This window comes from Podarcis vaucheri (genome assembly GCF_965113315.1).
Source record: "Podarcis vaucheri genome assembly, chromosome: 11".
NCBI lineage: Eukaryota > Metazoa > Chordata > Lepidosauria > Squamata > Lacertidae > Podarcis > Podarcis vaucheri.
Window position 1 is genome coordinate 11,758,237 of NC_138749.1, and position 23,149 is coordinate 11,781,385.

General features: G+C 46.3%; 1 protein-coding gene across 2 annotated transcripts; it reads left to right on the forward strand.

Moving 5' to 3' along the window:
- The first annotated feature begins 537 nt into the window (after positions 1–537).
- On the forward strand, positions 538–18,801 carry SKA1 (spindle and kinetochore associated complex subunit 1). Of its 2 annotated transcripts, none has more exons than XM_082242257.1 (7): positions 538–676; positions 2,478–2,573; positions 4,171–4,295; positions 8,411–8,502; positions 11,166–11,303; positions 17,142–17,311; positions 18,245–18,801. In XM_082242257.1, exons 1-7 carry the CDS (start codon positions 637–639, stop codon positions 18,391–18,393), a joined length of 810 nt encoding a protein of 269 aa, XP_082098383.1. In that variant the 5' UTR covers positions 538–636; the 3' UTR covers positions 18,394–18,801. The 2 variants fall into 2 exon arrangements, with proteins under 2 accessions (XP_082098383.1, XP_082098384.1); XM_082242258.1 differs by having other exon boundaries at positions 638–774.
- The last annotated feature ends 4,348 nt before the right edge of the window (positions 18,802–23,149 follow it).

Consider the following 23,149-nt stretch of genomic DNA (forward strand, 5'->3'; position numbering starts at 1 on the left):
TTATTTTCCGAGCTCCAGTTTGCTGAACCTGAGTTCCTGAGGCTCCTATTTATAAGATCATTCCAACGCAAATGAAAAGCAAAACTAACAGAAAAGCAACGTTGCGCAGCCAAGTGTTCCTACTTTAAAAAATCAAAATGCTAAAATGGATTAAAATCGCCTCGACTTTCTAAGGCTTGCTTTTAGCAGACGCCGCTGGGTCGCAAGAGGCAAAAGGGAATGCCACTAAACGGCAAGCCCTGGTGGAAGCAGATTTAAATAATAACCGTTTTCCTGTTATGTGTCTTTATGTGGCAGAGCACCTGTGAAGCTGGATTGCTGTTTCAATTAAAAAAGACAAATACACATGCCAACCAAAACCGTGTGCGACTCTACACTTCTTATCTCTATGCAATGCGTCGCTCTACCGTAAGCTTCCTTAATGTGTCGCTCTAGCCTTACTTATTTCCTTAAGCTCTATGGCGGGAAAAAATAGGGTTCCCCCCTCTGATTCGCCAGCGACACCAGCCCGTGAGACTTTACTTGTTCTCGCGAGAGGCGTGGCGCGTCCAGCTGATTGCGCGGGCGGTTTGAATCCAGAGAGCCTCTAGCGGCGCTGCGGGAAGGAGGGTCCTCGTCTTTGCTGCTGGCCTGGATATGGAGGGCAAGGAGGAGCCACTCCTGGAGCTCAGTGACGGTGAGGCAGCGGCTTAATGCGGGCAGAGGGGCCGGAGCTCAGTGGTAGGGCTGCTTTGCGTGCAGGATAGTCTTAGGTTCGAGCCCCAGCACCTTCAGGTAGGGCGGGGAGAATACATGGATCCTTCCCGGAGGCCTGTTGCAAATGAACACATGCTTTACTTTATTTTGGATTGTTGTTGTTTAGTCATGTCCGACTCTTCGTGACCCCATGGACCAGAGCACGCCAGGCACTCCTGTCTTCCATTGCCTCCCACAGTTTGGTCAAACTCATGCTGGTAGCTTCAAGAACACTGTCCAACCATCTCGTCCTCTGCTGCCCCCTTCTCCTTGTGCCCTCAATCTTCCCCAACATCAGGGTCTTTTCCAAGGAGTCTTCTCTTCTCATGAGGTGGCCAAAGTATTGGAGCCTCAGCTTCAGGATCTGTCCTTCCAGTGAGCACTCAGGGCTGATTTCCTTAAGAATGGAGAAGTTTGATCTTCTTGCAGTCCATGGGACCCTCAAGAGTCTCCTCCAGCACCATAATTCAAAAGCATCGATTCCTAGGTGATCAGCTTCTTTATGGTCCCGCTCTCACTTCCATACATCACTACTGGGAAAACCATAGCTATTACTATACGGACCTTTGTTGGCAAGGTGATGTACAATACGATAATCTTTATTGTCATTGTCCCATACAGAACAACGAAATTGAAAAAATCTACATCAGACATTCAAAAACCAACAAGCCAGCTATCCCAGGCTGGTTAGCCCCCTAAAAACTCTGATACCCCATAATTAAATACAGTATGCTCACATAAGGACTACCTTACACTGCGTTTAAAACCAAAATCTTCCAGAAAGCAGAAGCTGAAAGAGATCATTTCCAGGGTGCGCACTATCCTGCACTATCTGCAGCTTTCTTATGGCACCTGGAAGCATAGATTTGATCCAAGGTGGGATAAAAAATTATCCAGCGCTTGTTTGGAAACAACAACAACCCACCCCTCAAAATCGATTGCAAAAAAACAAAATCAAGACAAATTCACAGCATGCAGGAGCTAAATTGCTCAACTTTTCTAAGCACCCGGGTTAGGCCTGTCTGAACAGGAATGTTCTTGGCAGGTGCCGAAAAGGGTATGACTAAGGATCATCATCTGCTTAGTCCTGTAATAGGCAGTATTAGTAACACTATTAAAAAAGAGGAGAGCAGCAGGTCTCTCCCGCCACCCCTGCTAGCCAAGAAGACCTGGGAAGGCTGAATAACTTCACCAAGAACGTGATCAGAATAAGTTACCTTATGCCAAGTCAATCCATCTAGCTCATATAGCCCACACTGGTTGGCAGCCGCCTTTGGGTTTTCAGTTTGGGAACCTTTTGCATGCAAGGCATAGTGCCCTAACCACTGAGCCCAAATAATGGTACAGTGGTACTTCAGGTTAAGAACTTAATTCGTTCTGGAGGTCTGTTCTTAACATGAAACTGTTCTTAACCTGAGGTACCACTTTAGCTAATGGGGCCTCCTGCTGCCGCCGCACGATTTCTGTTCTCATCCTGAAGCAAAGTTCTTAACCTGAGGTACTATTTCTGTGTTAGAGGAGTCTGTAACATGAAGCGTCTGTAATCCAAGGTACCACTGTATTATAATGCTTTAATTTAGGGAATGCAGTCAAGTTGTTTCTGATAACATTCTGATTTGCTTTAATGTTGTGTACCTTACAAGAAAGGTAGGGGGAGAATAGTCCTGCCCCCCCACCCCCCAAATAAAAACTGCTAGCTGTTGTGGCCTTTAGAATTAACTATTACTCTTTTTTTGTTTCAGAAAAATATAATTTGACTTCAGATTTTAACGACTTGTGTTCTCACATGAACACAAAGATTTCAAATATCAAAAAGTCACTTCAGCTGAGAAAAATAGGTAAGGTGGTTTAATGTTTCCTGGGCATAGGGGTTGACGGGCTGAGTTTGTGAGATGGATTCAGCAAAAGATGTATGAAAGTTTGAGATGCACGTGAGAGACATACTAACCCTCCTGAGCTGGACCAAGTCTCTTTCAAGACTGGCATCCTCTAGGTTGGAACAATTGTTGTTTTTTGTATAAACACATGGAATGTGGTTTGCCAATTACATGGCTACGAAGTGAGCAGGGATGTTTCATGCCTGCATAATTTTGAGAACATTTTCCAAAGTCGGTTTTTCGTCTGTGGTTGTTTCCTATTACTCTGTGCAGGAGTTCTCACCGATCCAACTGTTTGGTTTTACAAGCATGTTTTCTGTGTCCTATGCCCTTTCTTAGCAAGATACAAAAGGAAGAAAAACATGCAGCTGTGTCTCAAAGCCTTTAACAATAGAGGTTGTGCCCTTGATCGCTGCTGTGCCTGCCCCTCTCCTGTGCTGCTGGAGTGCACATTTAGCCAGGCAATTTGTGGCTTTTTGGGGTCGTCGTCTTTTTTTTTTTAAGAAGGAGGAAAAAAGAACTGTGTTGCTGGGTGCCCTCTCCTTCACAGCAAGGCTGTCCTCCACTTCATTTTGTAGGATGTTTGTTGTAGCCATAAGGTTGCATACCAGTTTGATGCTTTCAGCAGAAAGGATATATATAAACAGGGTTTCTACTAGGATTTGGGGCAGCTTTGGAATTTGAAGGCTCTGTGCAGACATCCGCAAGACATCTGGTTGGCCACTGGAACAGATGAGGCCTCTGACCTGATTCAGAAGGGCTCTCCTTAGGCGTTTATGGCTATTCTGAACTGACCTCCTATTGGTAGGCCATATGCCCACTTAAATATTTGCTAAACTTTGAATAAGTTGTTAATTACTTAATTGTTAGCTTTATGCTGTAGGGATTTTTTTATTTTGTTGTGGTTGTTTAACCGGTGTCGTGTTTACGCTATTTCTTTTTTTGTGAACCACTTCGAGCACAATGTTTGTGAGGAAAATGCTGTATATAAGCGGATTAAACTGATAAGAAGAAGCAACTTATAGATGTATCGTATTTTTCGCTCTATAACACGCACCCGACCATAACACGCACATAGTTTTTAGAGGAGGAAAATCTGTAGGCATGCCACCCGTAGGCATTCCCTCCATAACACGCACAGACATTTCCCCTTACTTTTTAGGAGGAAAAAAAGTGAGTGTTATGGTGCAAAAAATATGGTATTTGCCAGAGGCTGAAGTGAGGTTGGGGTACTCTTGGGAATCATAGCATTGTAGAGTTGGAGGGGGGGGGGTCATCCGGTCTAACCCCCCTGCAAGGCAGAAATCTCAGCTAAAGTATCCATGACAGATGACCTTCCAACCTCTGCTTAAAAACCTCCAAGGAAGGGGAGCCCACAACCTCCTGAGAGAAGGGTAGTTGTCGTGGTGTGTAATTTTAGGAGATGACAGAGCAGGAACCAAGGGTGTTTCTGGTGGTGACTAGTGGAAAGAGAAGTCTGTATTTAACCTACAATGAATTTTTCCTGTGGGAACTTCCTCTCTTTCCATGTCGGTGACTTGCCTTCCTTATTTGTCAGACCAGGAACCATCTTTGAAGACGGTGCTTAGCAAGATAATTCATGAGGTGTCGCTTTTAAACAACATCCTCAATAAACTGGAGACAGAAGTGAACCATCAGGAGACCCAGCAGAGTCAACTCAAGGTAATAATAATAATAATAATAATAATAATAATAATAATAATAATAATTTATTATTTATACCCCGTCCATCTGGCTGGGCTTCCCCAGCCACTCTGGGCGGCTTCCAAAAGAATATTAAAATACTATAATACATCAAACATTAAAAGCTTCCCGAAACAGGGCTGCCTTCAGATGTCTTCTAAAAGCCTGGTAGTTGTTGTTCTCTTTCAACAACTGCTTGAAGGGGACTTTTGTTTAAATGGGGGTATCTCTCCAGCGTTGTAAATGAGGATCCGCTGGTGCTTATTTGAGATGTTTCCATGCTTGTGCAAATTAGTTTCCATAAACAAGGTGGGAAAACTTGTCATATACACACACACACATACACACACACACACACACACAATATTTCTGTTTTACAATTTAAAATGCTCATTTAAACACCCATAAAATATCAAAGACTTCCCTTCTTCTTTTTCCATGGTTCATTTTGCATATCTTAAATCCCTGCATACTTTACATAAACTAAATCAGTTTTTCATTATTACATCCATCACTGTTGAATTTATCTTAACGCTGCCAACGTTTTCAAGTGTACACAATTCCCCCCATATATTCAATGAACATTTTCCAATCTTCTCTAAATGTATATTCTTCTTGTTCTCTTATTCTGTATGTTAGATCTGCAACCTGCGCGTATTCCGCCAACTTAAGTTGCCATTCTTCTTTAGATGGGAACCTCGCTCGTTTTCCATTTTTGGGCTAACGAAACACGGGCCACGGTAGTGGCATACATAAATAACCTTTTCCCCCACACATGGGAGTTTCAGTCTGAATTATCCCCAACACGGTGGGGAAACCTGTTGAGCTTTGGGAGGGGAGTATGTAAGGTGATGTGTGAGGAAGAGCAAGGACTCGGTGAACAGGGCTGAGGAGCTGGCTCTTTGAAGGCCCTGGGTACCTGTGGAGAGCAAAAGGCCTAGTAGCTTCAGGGACGTGGCTCATGGCAGAGCATCTGTCCCAGATTCAAATCCTGGTGTCTCTAGGTGGGCCTAGGATATGTTCCCTGCCTGTAATCTTGGAGAGCTGCTGCCGGTCACTGCAGACCAGGGGTGGGGTGACCATTTTGGCCCAGGGGCCCATATCTTTTTCTGGCCTCACCACTACAGGCAAACCTTGGCTGGTGGCTGGGCCAACCCACCTGTCAAAGTCTGTTGCACAAAGCTTCCCAAGCAGAGCCAGTGTGGTGTAGTAGTTAAGAGTGGTAGTCTCGTAATCTGGTGAACCGGGTTCGATTCCCCGCTCCTCCACATGCAGCTGCTGGGTGACCTTGGGCCAGTCACACTTCTCTGAAGTCTCTCAGCCCCACTCACTTCACAGAGAGTTTGCTGTGGGGGAGGAAGGGAAAGGAGATTGTTAGCCGCTTTGAGACTCCTTAGGGTAGTGATAAAGCAGGATATCAAATCCAAACTCTTCTTCTTCATCTAACAGCTGGTTTGTCGTGGGTGCTTGGGAACCACCACACACAGGGCTTTGCTGCTCCCATAGTGCCAAGTGGTTTGCACCGAAACTGCTGCCCAAAAATGAGGGTTTTCTCCTTCATTTTAGCAGCGGTTTCAATGCAAGCCCCTTGGTGCAACTGAAGCAAGGCATTCTTCCACTCCACCCACTGAACTGATTAGCATCTTATTCTATCAGGGAGGCAGGGGATTGTTCGTAAAATGCTGGTGCCTGTTCATTTATTATTATATTTTTATTTTATAACCTGCCCTTCACCTTGAAATCCCAGGGTGGCTTACAGCAATTTAAAACGTTACTTAAAATTCTAGCATTCATTTTTCATTTCCTTCATAGCCCATCAGATGCGATCAACTTAAATGATCTGATAGGCACTTGCCCTGCAAAGAGATGCTGTTGTGTGCTGTCAGTTGTGTTTTCTCTTTGTCTAAGATAAACACGCTTTCTTCACATTTGTTTAAAAATTAAACTGGGGAGGGGGAGGCTGCCCCAGCTAACTGGAAACAGGCACTGGAAAAACGAGCTGTGGTTCACAGGAGATTTAAACGACCAAGTGGCCCATGGATGGCTTTCCAATTTTATTTATTTTTTAGTAAGTGGGTAGTTTCATTTTTTTGTTTTTAAAAGCAGATAGTATTCTCTGTTAATGCGTGCAGCCAACAAAGCCGTTTCTAGGTCTGCATCTATAGTCTTTAAAACGTTCCTGTGCCAAAGGATGTGCCCAGAAAGCTTTATGACTCTGAAGCGTGGTGCTTTGAACATTAAATATTATTGAGGTAATTTAGGATATTTTTATCAAATTAGGCCTACCTAATGGTGCACTGAGCACCGTGATGTGAGGGCCAGATATGGCCCTCCACATCCCTTGAAACTCCCCCTCACAGGCTCTGATTTGTACCCCAGGTCCTTTTCCCTGGCTGGAATTCTTGCTTGCCTGGGTGGCGGATAGAGGAGCACGTAGAAACTAGGCTTAAAAGGTAAAATTTGCATGTGTGACTCCGCCCGCATTTTTCTCTGGCCCCGCCCACTGTTGTCACGTGGCCCTCGCAAGGTTGCCCTGATAGGAATGTGGCCCCCCAGGCTGAAAACAGTTTCCCACCTCCAGGTAAAGCTTTCCTCTTTTAGCGCTGGGTACATCAACCCTATGCGTGGGTTGATACATGCAAGCACAGCAGGCTGAAATGATATGAGGATTTATCTTCCCTTGTAAGAGCTTTCTTTAGAAAGCTTGCTTTTGAATTTGAGGCTGCAAAAAGAGCTAATCAGAGAGAGAATCCACTCCAGAGCCACTCAAAAGGCATGTGGGAATCATTCAGAGTCTTTCACTTGTGGCATGGTTAAATTAATTTAAAGCACGAGTCGCAAGGATATTTCACTAAACATGGCCTTAGCCCTCCACAAGATCGCGTTTCCGAACTGTGCCGTTGGAATACTGATAATCGCGGAAGATTCTTGGTGTTCTCTCAAATCTGAGGCAGTGCATATGAAAGCAGAATACCTCAGGGGACAGCGAACCATAGATTTTGTATCGCCTGCTGTATAAGGATCCGAGAAAGGGGATTTCTCATGAGACTGTGTTCAGACATTTTTCCAGGATGACAGATCCTGACAGGATTATTTGCTGCTCAGTGTTGATGCAGTGGTAACCGAAAAGATAGATGTTTGCGAAATCTGTTGCCACGTTGAGGTGTTCCCTTGGAGGGGGGAGGTTGCTTGAAAGATGCAAAGTTGTTCAATGTGGGGTCCAGCTTTTGTTTGTTGAACCCAGCCTCACAGGGATTACATTTCCCCTCTTTGTTTAATGACCTGTAGTGTTGTTGTTGTTTAGTCATTTAGTTGTGTCCGACTCTTCGTGACTCCCTGGACCAGAGCATGCCAGGCCCTCCTGTCTTCCACTGCCTCCCGCAGCTTGGTCAAACTCATGCTGGTAGCTTTGAGAACACTATCCAACCATCTCATTCTCTGTCGTCCCCTTCTCCTTGTGCCCTCCATCTTTCCCAGCATCAGGGTCTTTTCCAGGGAGTCTTTTCTTCTCATGAGGTGGCCAAAGTATTGGAGCCTCAGCTTCAGGATCTGTCCTTCCAGTGAGCACTCAGGGCTGATTTCCTTAAGAATGGATAGGTTTGTTCTTCTTGCAGTCCATGGGACTCTCAAGAGTCTCCTCCAGCACCATAATTCAAAAGCAATGACCTGTATTGCCATATTCATTAAAGCTGCGTGACCAGCCTGATATTTTACAAATAAGTTTTAATAACATGCAAAAATATTTAAATCATTAAAAATAATGAGAACCCTAGTACAGTGGTCTCTCGGGTTGCGAACGTGATCCATGCAGGATGCACGTTTGCAACCTGCATCTGTGCACGCACGGGTTACAATTTGGCGCTTATGCGCAAAGCACGATTTAGCACTTCTGTGCATGCGCGACCGCCGAAACCTGGAAGTAACCCGTTCCGGTACTTCCAGGTTTCGGCGGTCCGCAACTCAAAAAAACGCAACCTGAAGCATCTGTAACCCGAGGTATGACTGTAACTGAGGCTCATGAGGGGTCAGGGTTCCCTTGTCATAAAAGCAAAAAACAAACAAACCTGTTCCTCTTGACATCCATCAAACTCCAGGAGCTCCAGGAAACGATTGAGAGGTACTACAATGAAGCTCAGCATCTTGAGGAAAACATGCCTATTCACCTTCCCAGAGGAATCCCAAGCAGGTATGTTTCCTGCCACCAAGGCAGGTTTTGCAGTTCTTTAAGCAGAGGCCATCAATACTTTGGGATTCAGCTGTGTGCTCTTCCAGCGATGCTCAGAATTAATGGTCGAAGCAGACATTTTATGAGATACTTGACAGCAGCCCCCAAAGCAGTTAGAAACAGGAAAGGAAAAATCCTCCATCACTCAGAGACTAGTTAAGGATTTGGGATGTGACATACATATATGATTAAAATCACAAACTTAGTTAGAGAAGGTAGATGGGGGCAGAAGAGCTTTGTTGAAAAGCAGCCTCTCTGTTTTTGTTACATACCGAATAAGTTCTGGAGTAAAATACAGTTTATTGGAAATTTTGTGAAACTGAAGAAATTATAACCCATCTGAAAAGCTATTGATGTGTTCAGAAATAAAGTATGATATCAAAAGGATGTTCCTATTGGTTGAACTGGTTTTTAATGTGACTTCATGTATTAGTAGTAAAAAGGGTTGCAAGATGAATTGCCTCTTACTTTTGCAAATTGTAATATACCCAAACCATCCTAGAGTGTATCTTAGACCTAGGCATGAGAACATGACTTTTCTTCATTCATACAATTTGTGCAGTTCTTTGGCTTCAAAATAGAAATTCTCGAGATGAACACCTGAGGGTGGGGTTTATTATGTTAGGGCATGGACTCAAAGATGCGCAGCCAACTCCCGCAGCCAAGCTGGTGCCAAACGCGTTGCTCTGCTTTCCTTTGGACCACACCAGTGAGGCTGGTCTTGCCATCTGGGCAGCCCAGGACCTCCAGACACACTGCTCTCTGCAGCCACAGCAGACGCTGCGATTCTGTGGGCTTGACTTCACCCACGGAGGGGCACACCATTGTCTTTTGAGACAGATGGATGCCACCCAGCTAGAAACATCTGCAAGGCACCTGATCTAAACCACGGTTAAGCATCAAATCTTGTTGAGCTAACCATGGTTAAGGGAGATTTTCCCAGCACTCTGCCAAGTAATAATAATAATAATAATAATAATAATAATAATTTATTATTTGTACCCCGCCCATCTGGCTGGGTTTCCCCAGCCAGTCTGGGCGGCTTCCATAGAAACAAAAAATACAGTAAAATATCACAGATTAAAAGCTTCCCTGAACAGGGCTGCCTGTTCCCTGAACAGGGCTGCCTTGGCAGGGGGTTGGACTCGATGGCCCTTGTGGTCTCTTCCAACTCTATGATTCTATGATTCTAAGATGTCTTCTAAATGTCAGGTAGTTATTCATCGCTTTGACATCTGATGGGAGGGCGTTCCACAGAGCGGGCGCCACTACCGAGAAGGCCCTCTGCCTGGTTCCCTGTAGCTTTGCTTCTCGCAATGAGGGAACTGCCAGAAGGCCCTTGGCGCTGGACCTCAGCGTCCGGGCAGAACGATGGGGGTGGAGACGCTCCTTCAGGTATACTGGGCTGAGGCCGTTTAGGGCTTTAAAGGTCAACACCAGCACTTTGAATTGTGCTCGGAAACGTACTGGGAGCCAATGTAGGTCTTTCAAGACCGGTGTTATGTGGTCTCGGCGGCCGCCCCCAGTCACCAGTCTAGCTGCCGCATTCTGGATTAATTGTAGTTTCCGGGTCACCTTCAAAGGTACCCCCACGTAGAGCGCATTGCAGTAGTCCAAGCGGGAGATAACTAGAGCATGCACCACTCTGGCGAGACAGTCCGCGGGCAGGTAGGGTCTCAGCCTGCGTGAAGAAGTGACCTGCGCCTCCATGGACAGCTGTGAGTCCAAAATGACTCCCAGGCTGCGCACCTGGTCCTTCAGGGGCACAGTTGCCCTATTCAGGACCAGGGAGTCCTCCACACCAGCCCTCCCCCTGTCCCCCCAAAATAATACTTCTGTCTTGTCAGGATTCAACTTCAATCCATTAGCCGCCATCCATCCTCCAACCGCCTCCAGACACTCACACAGGACCTTCACCGCCTTCACTTGTTCTGATTTAAAAGAGAGGTAGAGCTGAGTATCATCTGCATATTGATGGACACCCAGTCCAAACCCCCTGATGATCTCTCCCAGCGGCTTCATATAGATGTTAAAAAGCATGGGGGAGAGGACGGAACCCTGAGGCACCCCACAAGTGAGAGCCCAGGGGTCTGAACACTCATCCCCACCACCACTTTCTGAACACTCATCCCCCCCCCCCACTTTCTGAACACGGCCCAGGAAGAAGGAGCGGAACCACTGTATAACAGTGCCCCCAGCTCCCAGCCCCTCAAGACGGTCCAGAAGGATGTTATGGTCGATTGTATCAAAGTGCCGCTATGTACCCTCTGGACTCGGTTTGGCAGCCAAAAAACATTATTTTGTTGTGGCATCAGAATCAGATGGGTGCTATCCCTGGTTCAGCTTTCTGTTGTTCATTTTAGTGGTTTTCTTAGGCCACTGGCACTTTATTCTGTATTTCCCCCTCCCCATCTCTCAAAAAAATCACGTCTTGAACAGCTCTGCCATGAAAAATTGGCAGGAGGAAAGGAAGCAGCGCATTTTGTTGTATCTGCCGCCTCCGTCAGGGTAGATGAACTATAACTTATCTGAAGTGGCAAAGAGAGGGAACTTGTCAAGGGTGCTTGTAGCTTCCTGCGTGATAAGCTTTCCGATGTCGGCTCTGCCTCCCACTTCCTCTGTAGCACCCAGGGCATCACGGTGAAGGATGAAGCACAGTGCAAAGATGCTGAGGCTGCCGGTGGGAAGAAGCCAGCGAAAGAGCCCAGAAGCATCAAACAAGCAGCCTTGTTAACGGAAGAGGAGTTTGAAAGCATTCCTGCGTAAGTAAGCAGTCCCCACCCTTAACCGGAGAAAAGAGTAGCCAGGTTTTACCTGCATTTGCCTGTCAGAGAAAAAGGGACGTGGGTGGCGCTGTGGTCTAAACCACAGGTCGGCGGTTTGAATCACCGTGATGGGGTGAGCTCAGTGTGGTGTAGTGGTTAAGAGCAGTGGACTCGTAATTTGGTGAACCGGGTTCGCGTCTCCGCTCCTCCACATGCAGCTGCTGGGTGACCTTGGGCCAGTCACACTTCTCTGAAGTCTCTCAGCCCCACTCACCTCACAGAGTGTTTGTTGTGGGGGAGGAAGGGAAAGGAGAATGTTAGCCGCTTTGAGACTCCTTAAAGGGAGTGAAAGGTGGGATATCAAATCCAAACTCCTTTTCATTGCTGGTCCCTGCTCCTGCCAACCTAGCAGTTTGAAAGCACGTCAAAGTGCAAGTAGATAAATAGGTACCGCTCCAGCGGGGAAGGTAAATGGCGTTTCCGTGTGCTGCTCTGGTTCACCAGAAGCGGCTTAGTCATGCTGGCCACATGACTGTGCGCCGGTTCCCTCGGCCAGTAAAGCGAGATGAGCGCCGCAACCCCAGAGTCGGCCACGACTGGACCTAATGGTCAGAGGTCCCTTTACCTTTTTTACCTGCCAGAGAGTAGCGGTTGCCAACCTTTTCAGGCCTGTGGGCACATTTGGGTTTCTGAAGGAGCACCCCATCTGCTGGTCGTCGCCCCCCCCGCCCCCCTGCCCCTTGGATCTGTCCATCTCCCAAGAGACAGAAAGTCTGTGCCCACAGATGTTGCTTTGACATGGTATCTGGGTAAAGCACGGAGCGTCACTCTTCCAACGTCTTCCTTTAGCATTACAGGGGAGAAAATCTTAACTACCCTTGCCTCCTCAGGACAAAGGGAGCAGTGATCCATAAGTGGATTACAACTGTGTGTAAAAAAAAAAATAATTAAAAAAATTTGGAAAATCACAAATTCGTTGCATATATGTATAGTGCTGATATCACCAGTGTCGCAGGTTTGATCCCTGTATGGCACAGCTGCATATTCCTGCTTTGCTGGGGGTCGGAATAGATGATCTACTGGGTGGATCTACAATTTTATGACTATATGCAACGTAATCGGCAGCTGAACTCCTTTTTGTCTTTGGCTTTCTGTCTGGTGGCTCTTGGTTTTGTAACCTGAGCAGATGCTTTTCACAAAAGCGGTCCTAATTTATTCCGCATCTTCTGTGGCGTAATACCGAGCTGAATGAAAACTTAATGCAGTCGAGCTCCGGGGTCCTCTGTGTAATGAACAAATTGCACGGCGGCGTCTGACTCATCAGGACGAGGCAATTAATGAGACAGAATTAATCACGGCTCCCGTTTCAGAAAGTGCTGCTCCTTCTGCCTCCCCCCCCAACCCCATTGCCCTCTTCTCTTTTCATTTAGCAGGAATCATCCTCGTTTCTTCTGGTGCAGCCAAGTCAAGGACAGTGGAGCGTTAGATGCCTTCATGTCTCCCATGATTGCCGTTGCAATTTGCCGTGGCACATTCCAGGCTCCCTGGCATTCCCTTCCCTCCATTTCTGTCTGTCTTTGGGGGGTGGGGTTCAGGTAGCCCCCCATCACTGCACATTCAAAGAACACATGGGGGGGGTTTGAAAGGCCGCTTGAGCCCCCCACTGTTGACATCCTCTCACCATTTATGGGTATGAGAAGTGGATCTGCAGACTTATGTATTATTGGATTCCTTACCCATGCTTTACCATGTGCTCCCAGGGCAGCTTACAACAATATAAAAAAGACAGTATTAAAACCAATTAAATACAATTACAATCTGAAAAATTAGGGAGGGTTTGTGTGTGTGTGTGTGTGTGTGTGTGTGTGTGTGTGTCTGTGTCTGTCTATCTATATTGTCCTTGTTGATATAAAAAAATTCCTTCCAGTAGCACCTTAAAGACCAACTAAGTTAGTTCTTGGTATGAGCTTTCGTGTGCATGCACACTTCTTCAGATACACTGAAACAGAAGTTGCCAGATCCTTCTATATAGTGAGAAGGTGGGGAGGGGTATTACTCAGAAGGGTGGTGGGAATGGGAATTTTTTTATTTTGACTATGGCAGACCAACACGGCTACCTATCTGGTCCTTGTTGATGGTATGTTGTCATCTGGCTGTCTCGGGAGAAAATGGAAGAGTGTGCCTTTGGGGGTGAAGTCAACCTGGAGAGTTACAGCGCCTGCTGTGGCTGTAGAGACCAATATAGGAGAGACATGTTTTGTTGCAGCTGTGGCAGGTGAAGGCTTCCAGTTTTGCTGCTGAAGGTTTTGCGCATGGAGTTTCTTCTTTCTGTACTCTTACCGGCGGTCATTCTTCCACTGTTCACCGCTGTGGATGCATGACCTGGGTAAAAGCGTAAGATTGGCACAGCCCCTCCATTGGAAGATTTTTTAAAAAAGTTTTTTTAAAATTTATTTATTTAATTTCTATACAGCCCTTTATCCAAGGATCACAGGGCGGTGTATAAAAAAAAGAAAAGAATGCACACAAACGAAAACAATAAACCCACCCCTCCTATTTAAAAGGCCATAGATGTCTAATTAGCCAAAGGCCTGGGAGAATGGGAATGTTTTTGTCTAAAGATATGTAACGAAGGCGCCAGGCAAGCCTCCCTAGGGAGAGCATTTCACAAGCAAGGAGGCAACCCAGAAAAGCCCCGTTCCCCTTTCACCACCTCCCAGATCTCACATGGAGAATGCACACGAAGAAGGGCCTTGGTTGATGGTAGTAGGGTCCAGCTCAGTTTATATGGGGAGAGGCGGTCCTTGAGGTATTGCAGTCCTGAGCCGCTTAAGGCTTTATAGGTCAAAACCAGCACTTTGTTGTTGTTTTTTAATGATATTTATTAAGGTTTCAAAGAAAAGAATTACATGAATTAAAGAAAAGAAGAAAAAGAAAGACAAGAGTAAAAATAAAAGAAAAAGTAGAAAATACAAAAAAATAAATAAAAAACACTTTAAAAAATACATCAGTCTTTCCATACTTTACATTCATTTCCTTGTTTCCCTGACCTCCTCACACCTCCCTTTTTTGTATTCCAATTCAGTTAGTTAATTCAGCAATTTCTTTCCCTCTTTGTTTTTATCTTAGTCCTTTAACATAATATATTATAACTTTGGATTCTCACCTGTTAACAATCCGTTTTTACATACATCTTTATAACATTGCTGCTTAAACCACTTAACTTCATTCTGACATCATTCTAACATTCATTAATTTTGCAATATTTCTGTAAATAGTCTTTAAATTTCTTCCAATCTTCTTCCACCGACTCTTCTCCCTGGTCTCGGATTCTGCCAGTCATTTCCGCCAATTCCATGTAGTCCATCGCCTTCATCTGCCATTCTTCCAGAGTGGGTCAAAACCAGCACTTTGAACTGGGCCCGGAAACTAATTGGCAGCCAGTGCAATTGGCGTTTTATGCTGAAACCATCTTGCCTCGGTAAGCAACCTGGCTGCTGAATTCTGCACCAGCTGAAGTTTCCAAACCGTCTTCAGAGGCAGCCCATGTATAATGTGTTGCAGTAATCTAACCTTGGCTTACCCCTATGGAGTAACATTTCTATGGCCCTTCTTGAGGTTAGCCGTGTTCAGACTGCCTTCTAAGCCCAGGGGTGCACGGAAGCCTCAGTGACAATTCACTGTTTTGAGGAGAAGTGAACAACTGAGCCAAGGTGTCCTATTTGTGTATGTTTCTTTGGGGCGAGGGATGGGGAAGATTAGTCTTGAAGAACAATTTGTTTTCCCTACACAAAGGCCAAAATTGGGAAGAACCCCCTTTCTACCGCCCAAAATTTTCTCACCCTCTTCATATTTCTAATGTGGGGTCTCCTTGCTTCCAAGAGAGAGAATCTGCGTTTGTTCTTTAGTTGTATGACTTTCTCTTTTGAGATTTGAAGTAAATCTCGCTCTCCTGTCCTGTGTACAATTCCCTGGAGAGCAATATCACGTTTACAGGACTCTGTTAAAACTTGGACCTTATTAGCTATTTAACACACATCCATTTTTACTGTCCTTATTATGTGTTAGACCTCCATGTTTCCAGCCGGAATCAAGAGCTGAATATACCCTGCTAAACTGCACAGAATATATCACCTCCCTCTTAAAGTTTTTAGCACCTGCTTTTTCAATAATCTCTATTTTCCATCTTCTCCCACTTCTTTTAGCCTGAGTGCATGTGTGCTTTCCCTTCCTTGCCTTGGGCATGTCTTGGTCTCTCGCGTTCTCATATATCAACTCACAAGTTTTTTGCCCTTTCTCCCCTCTCTGCGTGGGTGTGTGGAGCCTTTCTCATCTATTAGCTTGCTGTCCTTCTACTTTAGCAATGCTTGAAATGTGAGGTTCCCCCGTCTTGAGTTTTCTCCAGGCAGCTGCCGGCCAGTCTCCTTTTGATTAAATGCCAGAGCTGAGAAAGGAGAACATGGGGAAGGGAGAGCAAAATAATATGGAAATCTGATTTAATATACTTTGCACGTGACTTGATTCTATGGGAGACAGGAATGGACTTTCTGGTTCCTAGGGCAAGCTGCTTTCTGTGTTACTGTGCCTTTGCCTATAGATGGACGCACGCGCACCTGTGTATGCAACTTGGACACCTGTTTTCAGGGATCTTGAGCATGGGGAAAGTCACACTTAGACCAGTGACCAGTCAAGAGATCAAGGCCCCGTCTGCACTATCCCTTTAGAAGCAGTGTCATACCACTTCAAACACTATTAAAAGGGTAAAGGGTCCCCTGACCATTAGGTCCAGTCGTGACAGACTCTGGGGTTGCGGCGCTCATCTCGCTTTACTGGCCAAGGGAGCCAGTGTACAGCTTCTGGGTCATGTGGCCAGCATGAATAAGCCGCTTCTGGTGAACCAGAGCAGCGCACGGAAACGCCGTTTACCTTCCCGCCGGAGTGGTACCTATTTATCTACTTGCACTTTGATGTGCTTTTGAACTGCTAGGTTGGCAGGAACAGGGACTGAGCAACAGGAGCTCACCCCGTCGCAGGGATTCAAACTGCCAGCCTTCTGATCGGCAAGTCCTAGGCTCTGTGGTTTAACCCACAGCGCCACCCGTGTCCCTTCAAACACTATTGGCTTCCCTCAAAGAATCCTGGGGACTGTATTTTAAAAATACAGAGCTCGGCTTCCAGGATCTCCAGGTAGGTCTGGGAAAGACCCCTGCCCCAAACCCTGGAGATCTGCTGCCAATCAGTGTAGACAGAACTAGGCTAGGTGGGCCCATTCGTCTCACTTGGGCAGCTTCCAGCGTTCCTGAAACCGAATCACACACAGAGGCTTAACCTTGGAAATGCTTGTAGGATCAGCTGCCTTGGGGAGGGGTGTACCTGTAAGAAGAGGGGGAAAGTACCCAGGTGTGGGGCAGATCTAAGCTCATGCATACTTCTTGGGTGAAAGCTTTTCTACTGCAGGTGTGCTGTCCGCTAATACAGAGCTGTGTTCACATATCTTTTGGGTCTTAGAGGGGTCTAACAATGACCATAGAGTTTTAAGCAATGTTTCTCCCCCCCCCTTCAGCATCCTAAAATATTACTAAATGCTGCTTCAGGCAGAGGCGCAACCTTCCCTTTGCCACTGATCCAGGTGAAGCAGCCTTGCAGCTTCACACCTGACCATTGCTGCAGGTGTGCGTGCTTGCATTTTTGATAATGCGGGTTTCGTACACGAACGTGTGATCTCCCGTTACGAATTTGCCCTGAGAAAGGTGGGGGCTCTGCAAGTTTGGGCATAATTCTGCTTGTTTCGTGCTGTGCCATGTAAGGGGAACCTGTTTCCTTCCTTCCCCACAGGTACATGCGAGGCCGCCTGACGTACCACCAAGTCAATGCAGTCCTTCAGGAAATCAACAAAGCCGTGGTTAGCAAGTACAAGATCATTCACCAGTCCCCTAAGACAATGTCCGGCGCTGTGAGGAACCTCTTCTTCAGATTCAAGGAAGAGGAAACGAAGAATACAAAAGGTAGCTTTCACTCCCGAGTACGTATTTAAACCATAGGTTCAATCCCTGGCCTCCAGGTAGGTCTGGGAAAAGGACTCTTGCCTGAAACCCTCAAGAGCTGCTGCCAGTCAGTGTAGGGGTGGGCTGACAGGCCAATCTTGGCTCATTGGGGGTCTATGTTGGCCTGTAAGACCATTTCTTCCCTAAACCGCACCCGCCTGTTGATCAAGTGATCGGTGACATCAGCAACGGAATGGGGTTCATTCCTGCCAATTGCTGCTTTGCCAGCAAGTTGCCTGTGATAACTGCTGGTGGAGCAAACCCAGGATTGCCCCCTTCGCTCATCAGCTAGTGAGTGGAGCGTTCAGTCCCGCTGCCACCTGTCAGTCAACCTGATGTCATGTCAGATGATTGACAGCTGGGTGGGCCCATCCTGCATATTGGGGGCCAAATATCTATCACTGGTGGTTTCCTCCCCACCCCTTCCAAATTGAATGTTTGTTTTTAATTTTTGTAAACTGCTCTGAGATTCATTTGGATTGGCAAGGGGTACAAAATACAGTCGCACCTTGGAAGGCAGACGGAATCCGTTCCAGAAGTCCGTTCGACTTCCAAAATGGTCGAAAACCAAAGTTCGGCTTCTGATTGGCTGCAGGAAGCTCCTTCAGCCAATCGGAAGCTGCAGAAGTAACCATCGGACGTTCGGCTTCCAAAAATAGTTCGCAAACCGGAACAGTGACTTCCGGGTTTGCAATGTTCGGGAACTAAGCTGTTTGACTTCCAAAGCACGACTGTACATATTTAAAAGATTTGTTACTCACCCTCCATCTCTGGGTGGGGACAACCGTACTTTTAAAAGAAAAAGTAAAACCAATCCAAGGAAAAGTGGGACTGGAATTAAACGAAAGGTAAAGTACTCTGTACCAGGATGAAACACGAATTGTGTCTCTGCAGGCCAGTTCTTCATCGTGGAGGCCGATGTGGAAGAATTTACACAGCTCAAGGCAGACAAGCGTTTCCACAGCATCCTGACCATTTTGCGACATTGCCAGAGGCTGCGAGAGATCCGTGGCTCGCGCCTGGTCCGTTACGCCATCTGCTGAGGTGGTGTCAGGGTGTTTGAGGCTTGTGGTGGGTGGTTCCCCTTGCCCCACTCCTCAGGACTGTGCCGCAAAACAAAATCCTTCCTTCGTTTAGAGTTTTACATGGCAAGGCTGTTTCTTTACTCCTCTTTCTTCCTACCCTCATTCATTATTGTTGGAGATGGTGGGTTTCGTTTGCATCCGTAAAATACAGCGTTTGTAATTTCCATCTTTCTGCAAACGTATGAAGCTATACATCCCGCAAGTGCAATTCTCACCCACCGGGCTTTGGGGTTTCTACCTGTTGAGCTTGACCTGCATTTTATAGCAAAGCAGAGGGCAAATGGGTTGAACCAAGAACTGCCTCTAAACCATTGTTCAAAGCTTGAGATTTGGAATTGCTGAAATGCCAATAAAGAGTTGAAAGCACTGGGCGAGTCGGAATCCTTGCTAACATTCTTCATCTTTGGGATGCTTCCTCAATTAAAAAGGTAAAGGGACCTGTGACCATTAGGTCCAGTCATGGCCGACTCTGGGGTTGCAGCGCTCTTCTCGCTTTATTGGCCGAGTGAGCCGGCGTACAGCTTCCGGGTCATGTGGCCAGCATGACTAAGCCACTTCTGGCAAACCAGAGCAGCGCATGGAAACGCCATTTACCTTCCCGCCACAGTGGTACCTATTTATTTACTTGCACGTTGATGTGCTTTTGAACTGCTAGGTTGGCAGGAGCAGGGACCGAGCAACGGGAGCTCACCCCGTCGCGGGGATTCGAACTGCCGACCTTCTGATTGGCAAGCCCTAGGCTCAGTGGTTTAGACCACAGCACCACCCGCCTCCCATGCTTCCTCAATTACTACATCCCAAAGTGTAGGTGAACAAGCCATTGTTGGAGGTGCGCCGCTGACCACAAAGCCTGGGTGTATGTTTTTGAGTAGAGTGTGATGGGAGGTTCCTCTGGCGGAGTCCCGTATTGAAGCATCGGTACACATCCGAAAGACACGCGCACGCTATAAGGAGAGTCAGCGAAAACAGTTGTGTAGGAATTGTAGCATCAAGTATTTTATTATTTACAGCAAGAGAAACAAATAAAACATGGCATTCTGCGTGAGCTCTTTCTCACACAAATCCTCTCTAGCTTCCTAGCTGGACAGAGAACAAAGAGCAGTAGTTTATCAGCTTGACTTCCGCTTACGCACACAATCTTAAGAAATGAAAACATCCGATTGTGTGACCCCCTGCAATAGTGGCAGTGAAAATACTGACAGGGTGAACAGTAGGGCGCTCTGTTTATCAGGGGATCCCACCAGAACGGAGCTCATCTGGGTTTGTTGTTGTTTAGTCGTGTCCGACTCTTCGTGACCCCATGGACCAGAGCATGCCAGGCACTCCTGTTTTCCACTGCCTCACGCAGTTTGGTCAAACTCATGTTGGTAGCTTCGAGAACACTGTCCAACCATCTCATCCTCTGTTGTCCCCTTCTCCTTGTGCCCCTCAGTCTTTCCCAACATCAGGGTCCTTTCCAGGGAGTCTTTTCTTCTCATGAGGTGGCCAAAGTATTGGAGCCTCAGCTTCAGGATCTGTCCTTCCAGTGAGCACTCAGGGCTGATTTCCTTCAGAATGGATTGGTTTGATCTTCTTGCATTCCATGGGACTCTCAAGAGTCTCCTCCAGCACCATAATTCAAAAGCATCAATTCTTCGGTGATCAGCCTTCTTTATGGTCCAGCTCTCACTTCCATACATCACGACTGGGAAAACCATAGCTTTAACTATACGGACCTTTGTTGGCAAGGTGATGTCTCTGCTTTTTTGGTTGCTGCCATTCAGGAAAGATAGCAAACCGTAACCAGACCAAAAGAGGGCAGTAAGAGGCATGAAAATGTCCTATGAGCAAACGTTGGAGCTGTGTAGGCCTATGTTCATAAGTTCCATTTTTTCTTCACACCTCCACGATACCACCTCTCATTTCCACCAAATCTTCCCTCAAAGTCCATCTTTGATGGGGCCACGATGATCATCTAGTCTCACCTGCAATGCAGGAATCTTTTGCCCAACGTGGGGCTTGAACCCACAGCCCTGGGATTAAGAGTCCCATGCTCTACTGACTGAGCTATCATCAGGCAGTTGGACTTGTAACACTGCAAAGGTGCAAAAACACAAAGCACCTTGCCTGTATTTTTCTTACATGTAGAGATCATAAGACAACTGCTTAAATCTCATTAGCATTGGTGTGGCTTCACTCTGGTTAACTGCTATTGATTTCCGTGCTGTTCTCAACCTGCTTAATGCACTCTGGATTGCGCCCAAATCTGAAGTCATTAAAAGTTAAAAGTCATCAAGAGTTCTGAGACACGTGTTTGAGAATATATGTTATCTTTAGCTATTTAAACCCCAGCTTATCCTCCTTAAGTATATCTCTGCCCAAGGTTTGTCCTGCAACCCATTGGAAAGTCAGGTGGATTAACAATGTTGCATCCTTAGCATTTTGTTTTCGGGGGAATAAACTCGGTTGATCAGGATTTGGCCAGTTTGGCTTTTGTTTTTCACTAATCCTTGCTTAAAAGCTTATGGAATGCAGGTGGTTTTTATAATGGATGTGCCCATTATAATGGTTTGGATGAATTAACCAGTGTTTAAATTATATGAAAGGTATTATTTTCAGGCTGATCAAAATTCTCTATTCTTAAACCTTTTGTGGTGTCTGTTCTTCAGGCTAGTGGTTTTGTTTGCAAGGCATCACAGAATTTGGGCTAGGACAGTAGCTCCCTGGTGGTGCATGTGCCAGTCCATGTAGAGCAAAGTGGAGAACCTCTTCCAGCCAGAAGGCTGTATTCCCCTTTGGGGATCCCTTCCAGGGGCTGGGCCAGGGGCAAAAGTGGCCAGAACAATGAATAATAATAATAATTTATTTATCTATTTATTCCCCACCCATCTGGCTGGGTTTCCCCAGCCACTCTGGGCAGCTCCCAACCAAATATTAAAAACATGATGCAGCATTAAACATTAAAAACTTCCCTAAACAGGGCTGTTTGACTTGTCTTCTCAAGGCAATAAACAACTACAGTGGTACCTCAGGTTAAGTACTTAATTCATTCCGGAGGTCCGTACTTAACCTGAAACTGTTCTTAACCTGAAGCACCACTTTAGCCTATGGGGCCTCCTGCTGCTGCTGCCGCGCCGCCGGAGCACAATTTCTGTTCTCATCCTGAAGCAAAGTTCTTAACCTGAAGCACTATTTCTGGGTTAGTGGAATCTGTAACCTGAAGCGTATGTAACCTGAAGCGTATGTAACCCAAGGTACCACTATCTGACTTTTAGATCTGAAGGGAGGTTGCTCTATAGGGAGGGCACCACTACCGAGAAGGCCCTCTGCTTGGTTCCCTGTAACCTTACTTCTCGCAGTGAGGGAACCACCAGAAGGCCCTCGGCGCTGGACCTCAGTGTCTGGGCTGGATGATGGGGGTGGAGGCGCTCCTTCAGGTACACAGGACTGAGGCCGTTTAGGGCTTTAAAGGTCAGCACCAACACTTTGAATTGTGCTTGGAAAGATGTTGTTGTTTAGTCGTTTAGTCGTGTCCGACTCTTCGTGACCCCATGGACCAGAGCACGCCAGGCACTTCTGTCCTCCACTGCCTCCTTGGAAAGATACTGGGAGCCAATGTAGGTCTTTCAGGACTGGTGTTATGTGGTTATGTAAAAGTTACCTTTGCACACTAGGCTGGATTCTACATATGCACACACTGTTTTCCATTGAGGAGAGCAAGAGGCATTATGGGAGGTCAGGGACAGCCAGGCAGAAACGCCCAAGGAGCATGTGATGCAGAAGCAATGAGGGAAGTGGCTTGAGAGAGGAAGGGCAGCCCCAGAGAGCCCCCAGTGCCCCACATTTGGTGTAGACGATTCATAGATATAGATTCTACAGGCTTCCTCAAGCTCGGCCCTCCAGATGTTCTGAGACTACAATTCCCATCACCCCTGACCACTGGTCCTGCTACTTAGGGATCATGGGAGTTGTAGGCCAAAAACATCTGGAGGGCCGAGGTTGAGGAAGCCTGATATAGATGATTTGGGGAAGTTTTTTTCTGTTTGATGTATCGCAGTGTTCTTTATTTTCTCTTGGAAGCCTCCCAGAGTGACTAGGGCAACCCAGTCGGATGGGCGTGGTAAAAAGAACAAATTATTATCATTATTATATTGATTTTTGAAAACAGCTGTAAAAAGTCAATAGGATGCACAGCTCGATTAAAAGAGAATTATTGATAATAATAATAATAACAACCCTAACTGTGACTGAGTGAAGTGCAAAGGTTGTTTGTGACATCTTCGATATTAAGAAATTTGTGAGCGATGGGTCAGAGTTTACATTGGAGTGGAATCGGGAGCAATCAGTTCTGTAGATAATTCTGAGCTGGGCAATATCAAAGGTCAGGTTCTAAAAGGCAACTAAAAAGATTCCCTAAACAAGTTAGATGGAAGTTCCAGCAACTTCCTCGTCTGTCTGTTTAGTTTCATCCCGTCTCCCGTGTAATTTTGGAGCAGCTATATTGCAGTCGAAGGCTGAACAGGGTAGATCTGAAACTGCACAACGAAGGAGTCTCAGTGGCTTAATTTCTGCCCTCCCCGCATCCTGCGCCAGGCCAAATAAGTGTCGAGGCGCTGCCGTTTCATAAAGACATGCCGTTCCAGTTTAAAAGATTGGTCGGCATAGCAGTCGATTGCTTGCGTGCCCCGTTTCCTGAACAGAAACCATGGTGCTAATCATTAATAGCGTTAACTTA

Coding starts and splice junctions, on each gene's coding strand:
- SKA1 (XM_082242257.1), top strand. CDS start 637: ATGGAGGGCAAGGAGGAGCCACTCCTGGAGCTCAGTGACG. Junction 4,296..8,410: donor CCCAGCAGAGTCAACTCAAG/GTAATAATAATA, acceptor ATCAAACTCCAG/GAGCTCCAGGAAACGATTGA. Junction 11,304..17,141: donor GAGTTTGAAAGCATTCCTGC/GTAAGTAAGCAG, acceptor CCTTCCCCACAG/GTACATGCGAGGCCGCCTGA.